This window comes from Notothenia rossii, assembly GCF_949606895.1.
Source record: "Notothenia rossii genome assembly, chromosome: 4".
Taxonomy (NCBI): Eukaryota; Metazoa; Chordata; class Actinopteri; order Perciformes; family Nototheniidae; genus Notothenia; species Notothenia rossii.
Genome location: NC_136902.1, coordinates 90,701,318 through 90,711,897, shown reverse-complemented (window position 1 = coordinate 90,711,897; position 10,580 = coordinate 90,701,318). Strand labels below are relative to the sequence as shown.

At 40.1% G+C, this 10,580-nt stretch overlaps 1 protein-coding gene across 1 annotated transcript; it reads right to left on the bottom strand.

The window, feature by feature from the left end:
- Positions 1-769: 769 nt before the first annotated feature.
- Positions 770-10,547, bottom strand: dhrs12la (dehydrogenase/reductase 12-like a). Its single transcript, XM_079676624.1, has 10 exons — positions 10,403-10,547; positions 7,073-7,206; positions 6,304-6,386; positions 5,427-5,522; positions 4,549-4,630; positions 4,292-4,353; positions 3,185-3,289; positions 2,857-2,947; positions 2,176-2,313; positions 770-1,536 (listed from the first exon to the last, which is right to left on the bottom strand). Exons 1-10 carry the CDS (start codon positions 10,456-10,458, stop codon positions 1,421-1,423), a joined length of 963 nt encoding a protein of 320 aa, XP_079532750.1. The 5' UTR covers positions 10,459-10,547; the 3' UTR covers positions 770-1,420.
- Between the last annotated feature and the right edge of the window lie 33 nt (positions 10,548-10,580).

Here is a 10,580-nt window from a genome sequence, read left to right as displayed (position 1 = left end):
GTAGTGTCTCTACTTTAAAGAGTCCTCTCCTGCTGATGTTCAGGTGTATATCAGTATGTAGTGTCTCTACTTTAAAGAGTCCTCTCCTGCTGATGTTCAGGTGTATATCAGTATGTAGTGTCTCTACTTTAAAGAGTCCTCTCCTGCTGATGTTCAGGTGTATATCAGTATGTAGTGTCTCTACTTTAAAGAGTCCTCTCCTGCTGATGTTCAGGTGTATGTCAGTGGAATCAAATGGATTTTAGCCTTTGCAGACCATTTACATCAGGGGTGTCAAACTCAATTTCATCGCGGGCCACATTCGCACAAAGGTTACACTCAAAAGGCCAGTTGTAACTATATAAATATATAATATATATATATAAGATAATGTATTATCTTACATTATTGCCTCTGAATTGGATTATTATCGGATAGGGTAATAACTTCATAATTAACTACGTCTGAAGAAGTCCTGGGCAAATAATTGGCACTGTCTTCAGTGAGCATGTCACAAAACGAGATGCATTGTGGGACATGTAGTTTATGGGCAACCTGCTTCTGTAAAGTGGCATGTAACCGTATAATAAACGTTATATATTCTTTGCAAGCTCTTGCGGGGCCACAAAAAAATGAAGTCGCGGGCCGGATTTGGCCCCCGGGCCTCGAGTTTGAGACCCCTGATTTACATGCACTAAAACGTACAAAACACACTACAGGAAAGGGAAAACCCCCAAAAAGCACAATAGGGCTCCTTAAAAAAACTCAGCAATGAGACACAAGACACTCAGTCATTTAATTGATTTATTCACACGGGCATTTACAGGATATACTCAGTCAGTGAAAGGCTTTGTAAAGGTGCTGTGCAGATATTATTGAGACATAAATACAGAAGGTTTATTGCACATGTCAACAGAAGCGGCTGACCTGCAATATAGCAACTACACAAGTTACACACAGATATATTAAATGCACATTTCATGAGCTAGAGGTGTGAATTATTAATGCAGTGAGAGTGACTTTGGTCCCATCAGATTCCCATCTGATTGACAACTTTATTAAAGTCACAGTATGTATGTGTGTGTGTGACACTACAGGTGAATAGGGTAAGATTTTAAACGAATAGATATCACTATGAAACCTTCACAGTTGATTACATACATTGAGACGATTACTTTTTGTATTACCAGTTTTCTGAGGTACAAAGTTAAAATGTGCAAATTAGGCATTAATCTTGTTAAATATGTGCTTTCATCCCTCAATTATAGGTGGTTTTAATCTGGCGTTGTCAGGCAGAGTTTCACAGTTCATCTTCATATTGGACCCATTTTATCCTCCGTTTGCACATAGTATGGATCAAATGGATTTATTCCCAACATCATCAGGGGGTGTTTGGGGTTAGTGTGTGTGTGGGGGGGGGGGGGGGAAGGGGTCTCCTCCCTCAGTGGGGCTGGAAGGTTTTGGCCATGTCCTCCAGCAGGGACACTAACTTCTGCTCCTCCAGGGCCGAGCAGCGGGTCCAGGCCAGAGGGAGGTGGGCGGACACCATCTTCCGGTCTGTGAATACACACACACACACACACACACACACACACACACACACACACACGGTTCTTCTGATGATGGAGTATAATGTATATCTACGAGAAGTCAGCGCTGATATGATGTTTGTGTTAGTGTGTGTGTGTGTTAGTGTGTGTGTGTGTGTGCTGGCACCAATAGCAGCCTGATCCAGCTGCAATGGACACAGGCCAAACACACACACACACACACACACACACACACACACAAACTGCACAAACTTGATTCAGATGATAGCGTTTATTGAGTTAAGCAATGTAGAAAGTCATGATTGCAAATAGGTGCTGCATTTAAAAACAGCAAACTTTATAGAAACATCTGCTGCTACTGCTACAAACTTCATCACAACATGTGACTGTGAGGTTGAATCTGAATGTATGGAAGCTACAAATATTACTGTTATAAAGCTTCAGGATAGAGTTGAACACTTCTTCTTAATAGTTTGTTTTTAGCACAAAAGCACGTGCATGATCTAGTTACGCTGTTGTTTAACTCAACCCACATTACATTCATCAAGACTTTCCTCCTCACGGTTTCACCTTAGTTTGCAGTGAAGGTAAGAGAAAAAACACCTTTGTATTTGTATAAGCAGGTAAATGAAAGGTGAGGCCTCACCCTGGTAGAAGCATCCGCTGGGGTTCTTGACGGCGGCCTCAGAGACGGAGAGCCACACCACGGTGTCTGCGCCCTGCTCAGGGGCCCGGAGGCTCTCCTTCATCGAGCGGTGGAAGTCTGGCATGGCATTGGCCACCGCTGACACATGCACACACACGCACACAGACAGACAGACAGACAGACAGACAGACAGACAGACAGACAGACAGACAGACAGACAGACAGACAGACAGACAGACAGACAGACAGACAGACAGACAGACAGACAGACAGACAGACAGACACAAAGACACAAAGACACAAAGACAGACAGCTTTTATAGTTGATGATTAAAACCAAGAAGATCCCTTTTCCATGACTCTGTCTATTGTCCTAGACTTCCAGCTACTGTCTTTTTTGTTTTGTCTGCCAAAACATACTTGGCAGGTGATTGGATCAATCTGTCTATCACCTTCTATTATGGGCCACTTCTGATTGGTTAACAATGGCTGGTAATGTGGAGCACAGCACTTCTGATTGGTGTGGATGACTGACACACAAGAAGAACAATTTTTCAATTAATCGTTCTGTGTGTGTGTGTGTGTGTGTGTGTGTGTGTGTGTGTGTGTGTGTGTGTGTGTGTGTGTGTGTGTGTGTGTGTGTGTGTGTGTGTGTGTGTGTGTGTGTGTGTGTGTGTGTTACCTGGTGTGTCCACCCAGCCTGGGTGCATGACAGAGAAGTGGATGTTAGTGTGAGTCTTTGCCAGCTGCTCCGTCATCACCACCTGCTGCCTCTGCAACACACACACACACACACACACACACACACACACACACACACACACACACACACACACACACACACACACACACACACACACACACACACACACACACACACACACACACACACACACACACACACACACACACACACACACACACACACACACACACACACACACACACAGTTTGTCAGTGTCTCTTCACGCAGTATGTTTGAAGTCAGATAAATAGATGAGTGTTTTTACTTTGTGCTGGGCGTACACCATGGTCCCGTCGAAGCGTCCTCTCTCTGACTGGAGGTTTCCTGTCCTCAGCTTCTGCACCAACATGCCCCCCGAAGATACCGTGACCTGAACACACACCGAGAGAAGACTCAAATCAGAAGGACGTCATATAAAATCCTACATTCTTATTACGTCTATGCATTGTGGGGGCACATCAATCAGTACAACTTTGTAACTAGAGTATTTTAATATATTTTTTAAGCATTTCTATTTTTGTATTCTTTCTATTTAATAGAAATATTATATTTTATTCCAATTAACTCGTCGTAATAGTTGTTTCCTTGCAGATTAATACTTTACATAATAAATCTATATTAAATGTTATAGATCAAACTACAGTACTGTGACTATAACATTGTTGTTATTTTGTTATTTGTCAATCATTTTGACTGTTTTATTGCATATGGCATACATTTTGGCAAGCCATGCGATCAAGTTGAACGTATAACTTGATCGCATGGCTATTACACCACAAAATCATTATTTCTATAACACCATTATGTAAGATCTGTACCTCTGGTTTCAAATTGTACTTTTTTACTTGTGAGATGCATGTCTCGCACCAGAAGTAAACCATTAAATATTCACCAGAGAGGACTCTTTAAAGTAGAGACACTGCATAATGATATACACCTGAACATCAGCAGGAGAGGACTCTTTAAAGTAGAGACACTACATACTGATATACACCTGAACATCAGCAGGAGAGGACTCTTTAAAGTAGAGACACTACATACTGATATACACCTGAACATCAGCAGGAGAGGACTCTTTAAAGTAGAGACACTACATACTGATATACACCTGAACATCAGCAGGAGAGGACTCTTTAAAGTAGAGACACTACATACTGATATACACCTGAACATCAGCAGGAGAGGACTCTTTAAAGTAGAGACACTACATACACCTGAACATCAGCATGAGATAACTCTTTAAAGTACATATTAGTATATTTGGAAGGATATGTTGTACAACCAGAGGCTCAAAATGTAGAATCTCTGAGCTGTTTAAAAGATTAGAAACAACAAGCGTCCACAACTTCAGTGAGGCGTCTCTCAGACTCACCACTCTGGGGTCTGGGCTCTTCTCCAGGAGAGGAATCAGACTCTTGGTGAGAATGTAAACCCCTAATGGACAAAAAACACTTTATTAACAATCTGTTTGTTTTTTCTACCCTTAAAAATATCTCTAGTATCTGCTTTGTTCTACAGCAGAGGAAAGAGACTCTTGGTGCGAGGGTAAACCTTTAGTGGACAAAAAAACACTTTATTCATAATTTGTATCTGTATCTCTTCACAATTATTTCTAAAGCTTTCACTTACCGAGGACATTGGTGGCGAAACTCTTCTCAAGACCCTCTGTGTTCACCTCCCTCTCACTCAGGATGGCGCCTGCGTTATTAATCTGCAGAGATGAGAACAGAACATTTAAAATAAATTAATTTAGAAAAAGATGAAGTCAACTGTCTGTCTGAACCTAACCCAACCAACCAACCAACCAACCAATCAACGAACCAATCAATCAATTCATCATTCAACCAATCAATCAACCAATCAACCGACCAATCAATCAATTAATCAGTCGGCCGACCAACCAATCAATCAATTAATCAGTCAACCAACCAACCAATCATCCAATCAACCAACCAATCGACCAATCAATCAACCAACCAACCAACCAACCAACCAACCAACCGACCAATCATCCAATCAACCAACCAATCAACCAACCAACCAATCGACCAATCAACCAATCAACCAACCAACCAACCAACCAACCAACCAACCAACCAACCAACCAACCAACCAACCAACCAACCAATCAATCAACCAATCAACCAACCAACCAATCAACCAACCAATCAACCAACCAACCAACCAACCAACCAACCAACAAATCAACCAACTAATAAATAAACCAATAAATCAACCAACCAACCAATCAATCAACCAATCATCCAACCCAATCAACCAACCAACCGACCAACCAACCAACCAATCAATCTATCTTTACATATAGTTATTTTTATATCCAACAGCTACATAAAATGCTTCATAAACCAGAAAAACAAACAAAAGAAAACAAGCCCCTGCCCTTCCAATCCATAAACAGAACAACACATAGATCTATAAACACAGGAATGAACTAAACAATAAATCAAATTCAATTAGAAGCCACGTTAAAAGAGTGGGTCGCTCACCAGTACGTTGAGGGTCTTGTATTTTCTCTTGAACCCCTCGGCAAACTCCCAGACCTTCTTAGTCTCAGAAAGGTCCAGGATGTGGACGAACACCTCCTGAAAGACATCATCACAGGGGGTTAGATTTATATTTAGAAGAAGTATTAATAACACAGTGTAGAAGTATTAAAATACTACATTCAAAAGGTAACATTACAAAACTATTAAACACTTCAATATACGTAGAATGCCAAAACTATAACTAACTAAGTATTCATTATGAAGGATGCCATTTTCGTAATAATAGATACTATAATATGTATAATAGATTATTATTATAACTATATTACATCATAAGAAGTATTGTGTTCTCCACAGAAACATAACGGCAAAGGGTAAAACATTTTATTTGATATGCTATGATGCATCAGAAACTGTAAAGCAGCGGTTTCCCAACCTTTTTCAACTCAGGGCCCACTTAAGAATCTAAAAAGAGTACTTCTTATTTTAATTAGAAAAGGAGCTGGCCATCAGTAACAAACAGACATTTTTATTACACGGTTTAGTTGAATACTCGATTCTGATTGGTCAATTCAGAACATGTGACACATTGGAAATCCAGTAGGTCAGACCGATTTCAAGGACTGTAATGTTATTTGGCGGCCCACTTGCAATGCCTTTCGCGGACCACTAGGGGGCCACGGCCCACAGGTTGGGAACCGCTGCTGGAAAGAATGAAGTGTGTTTTTGTAATGTTTGGCTGTTTTTATAAAGTTTTATGGGTTTTAAATTGTGATTATGCTGGAAACTGTTCATGGAGAGTCAAGTGGACATTTTGAAGGTTGTCAGTCCCCGTGTTTTTTTTTAAGCGTCTGTCTAGCCGTGAGTCATTCTGTACTTTATTTCCCGTCTCTTTGACGATTTCGGCCCTCGCCTCTTCGGCCTTGTCCTTGTTCCTGCAGACCATGTGGATCGTTCCTCCTGTGCAGAGACGGACACATGAATACATGTCATTCATTATTCATCATAGATTTTGGATCTAATTGATCATTATAAAGTCAAATAATGCAACCGCCTTTTTGACATGGTCTTTGCTAGGAAGGCAACTTTCAATAAGTGCAATCAACCGTGAAGACACAAAGTCAAAACAGCAATAATCCTGCAGCTATTGGATTAGCATTATTAGCTTTATTAGCATTACAGGAAAGGCACGTTTATTCATACAGCACCTTTCAACACAACGCAATTCAAAGTGCTTTACAAAAATGAAAGACATTAAGAAAATGGCATTTCAAAAACGGTCATTAAAAAGCAAAGATAATACATTAATAAAAGCTACAGTGCAGTGTAAGGTGTGAATAGTTCACTTAAAAGCAGTTGCAAAAATCAAATCAAATCAAAATGTATTATAGCCCCAAATCACAAGAAATGCCTCAAAGCAAACAAAAGCAAAGACAAAAACAAAATACAAACATCATAGCATAACAATTATAAAACCATTATCCAACATTATACATCAACATGAGTAGTGCCATGTGATCAAAGCATGTGACTGAAGGTAATGGAGATGGAAGCTAGTTTACAAGGAAGACAGATGCGAATGGATGGCAAAAAGAAAAGTCTTCAGCCTGGATTTAAAAGTAGTGAGAGTTGCATTATTAGCTAACCTTTCTTAGCGATGTTCATGGCGGTGGCTTTCCCGATGCCGCTGTTAGCTCCCGTTATCATGAAGGAACGTCCGGCTAAAGACGCCTCCAGGTCCTTCTCCACGAAGCTCTTGGAGGCCGACAGGAAGGCGCTCCTGCAGGAGAGAAATAAACAACAACAGTTACTGCATTTTATTCAGGTCTGCAAACATGCTTAGTGCGTACACTTTGAAACTCTGCAGCACGAGGGACGAAAGGACAACGTTTGTAGTTTGATATTCATGAGATAATTTATAGTATAGGTCATTTAACATCTCAATATAGTGTTTTTATAGTAATTCAAAATCTTCAAATGCAATCCCTTTCAAGATATTTCATATTCTTTTCATGTTTCTTTCAACTCCACTTCGAGCGATAGAATTACTAACAAAGCACTTATATACTAACAAAGGACTGGTTTATCTAAAGCCAGTTGAGTAGCACTTGAAATGTTTAGCTCTATGAAACCTGATGAACTTATATGATTCTGATTTCTTCAAGTTTGTATCTTCTCGGTCGAACGCACTTATTGTAAGCCGCTTTGCATAAAAGCGTCAGCTAAATGCAAAGTAATGTAATGGGACGTTTGAGTTTGTAAATATATAATTAGATTGCACTCAGGATATCTCAATAAAGGATTTTCATTGTGTGTGTGTGTGTGTGTGTGTGTGTGTGTGTGTGTGTGTGTGTGTGTGTGTGTGTGTGTGTGTGTGTGTGTGTGTGTGTTTGTGTGTGTGTGTGTGTGTGTGTGTGTTCAGGTCAGAGAGGGTCAGTGTTTGCTTACTGTATGTACTGTAAACTGACACAATGAAGATGAGAGCGTGCCTGGCATCAGAGGCGGTTTGGGGTGAGATCTGTGTGTGTGTGTGTGTGTGTGTGTGTGTGTGTGTGTGTGTGTGTGTGTGTGTGTGTGTGTGTGTGTGTGTGTGTGTGTGTGTGTGTGTGTGTGGGTGTGTGTGTGTGTGTGTGTGTGTGTGTGTGGGTGTGTGTGTGTGTGTGTGTGTGTGTGTGTGTGTGTGTGTGTGTGTGTGTGTGTGTGTGTGTGTGTGTGTGTAGGACTTCAATCCCCCCCATTGTCCTGGATGCCATTGTTGGAATAGAGGGAACTAAATGCCGCTCTGTTCGCTGGTGTCATGCAGCGAGCGATTAGCGGGGTCAGAGCGGGCTACTCTGTGTTAAAAGATAACACAGAACAAAGGGGAGCGGGGAAACAATCACAGAAGCACCTCTTCACACAGCTGGTCCTGTTGTGAACCCATGAGGAAAAGGCTCCGCGGGGAAGAAATGGATCAGATAGGAGACTGATACAATCTTTTGAGGTTGAAAACTGACTTTGTAGTCGAACGCGGCTCCTGCTCAGTCACTGGAATGAGTTATTACATTCATTTTTAATATTCAAAGAAGCGCTGCAGCTGTTTTCCGAAGTCTTGAATCATCAACTACCATGCAGTAGAAACATGGAGTTATACTATAATCCCTTTTCAAAGGTCCAGTCCTCACATAACCTTCGACCCTACATGACCTCATATAAGCATCACTCCATGGACGTTCACAATGTGGGCCCTCATTGGCTGCTTCTTTGGAGGAAAAATATTTGATTAAATTATTTATTTTTGCTTAAAAAGGAGCAACCCATACTTTCTAAAGTTAAACCAAATAAGTGGAAATCTTTCCAAACTTGTTTGCCTTGGTATGATAGGCATGTGTCAATGGGGTGTGAACACATATACAGATACATGTGTCTTAACATGACCCTTACTTACATTCTTTAGCAGTGAGATTACATTCACTTAAGGGTGAGTTTCTGCCTGTATCCTCTTGCCAAGTCGATGGTAATTCCACATTTTAATACGGATATATTTAGCTTTGCATGCTACCCTAAGGCGTCGAGCTATTCAGATGAGTTTAATCCCTACAGTTTGAATGAATTAAATAGGAAACAACTACAAAATGTCATCGTTTGATAATTTATTTACTTACATATTATGGTGGTTCGCTTTGGGTGTGTGTGTGTGTGTGTGTGTGTGTGTGTGTGTGTGTGTGTGTGTGTGTGTGTGTGTGTGTGTGTGTGTGTGTGTGTCTGTGTGTGTGTGTGTGTGTGTGTGTGTGTTCAGGTCAGAGAGGATCAGTGTTTGCTTACTGTAAGTACTGTAAACTGAAACAATGAAGATGAGAGCGTGCCTGGCATCAGAGGCGGTTTGGGGTGAGATCTGTGTGTGTGTGTGTGTGTGTGTGTGTGTGTGTGTGTGTGTGTGTGTGTGTGTGTGTGTGTGTGTGTGTGTGTGTGTGTGTGTGTGTGTGTGTGTGTGTGTGTTGATAATTTATTTACTTACATATTATATATATTATATTAGTTTTTAAATGCAACGTTTCAAACCATTCACAAACTTTCAAAATGGATCCACAGCTGGTTAAATGACCATATTTGATATTAGTGTTAAGGCTGAAACTACTATAATAACTTTTAATAATCATTTAGTCTGTTAAATGTCTGTTTAAGAGCTCAATGTCTTGTTATGTCAAAGCAACAGCCCAAAAGAAACCCAAAGATGTTTTATGTAATCTGAAATAAAACAAAGACAAGCGGCAAATGTTCACATTTAAGAAGCTGGAATTCTTCCTTTAAAGAAATAATTAATATCAAATGTAACATATTTTGTTGTTGATTTACTGAAGGGACAAATATGTCCAGCAACTTATCATGCCGGTAACTGTCCTTTGTGAGATTGGACAGTTTAGGCGGGGTTTTGCATAAATTAGTGCCTCTGATGTTGATTTTATTTACTGTCAGAAATACAAATAAATCACGAGGAAACATCTTCAGTCATCACCCCACAACAATAACATGTTAAGAACAATATAATATACTTTTCTGTAATGAGAATTATACAAAATAACTAATATTAAGTTATACATAACTTATTGTAGTCAGTTTGCTTTGGTTTGTCTATTTCAAAAGTAATAGCCTATTAGTTTATTTAGTAATATAAGTCTGTTTGAGTTGTAAGCTATACTGTAAGTTAGTTGAAATAAACTTAACAAGTTAAAAAAGAATAGCCCATTTATTCCTTAACTTGTTTTCAATATTTGAGTTGCTTGAAGTATACTGTACTTATATTTGTACAATAATAATAAATACAATGTTTCTTCGCACAGAAACCAGTGAGGATAGAACATATTTAAACTCAATTTATTATAGTTCTCATGCTGCCTTTCAAAAAGTAATTGTACCTAAGGATAACAAACATAAAACTCAATATTACAGGCTTTTCAAGACCTTTTTAAAATACTGTAATGAAGCCTTTTTCCTACCTGGTGAACTCGGTGAGCCCCTTCACGAACCAGGCGGAGTTTCGGTACAGAGACATGGTGCAGATCCGGGAATGCTCTCTCTCTGCCGGCCTCTCCGCGGGGCTTTTACCCGGGACCAGAACCACGTGGAGCTGGATTTACATCAGGGGGGGCGACACCCTCTTATTATACATCCAAG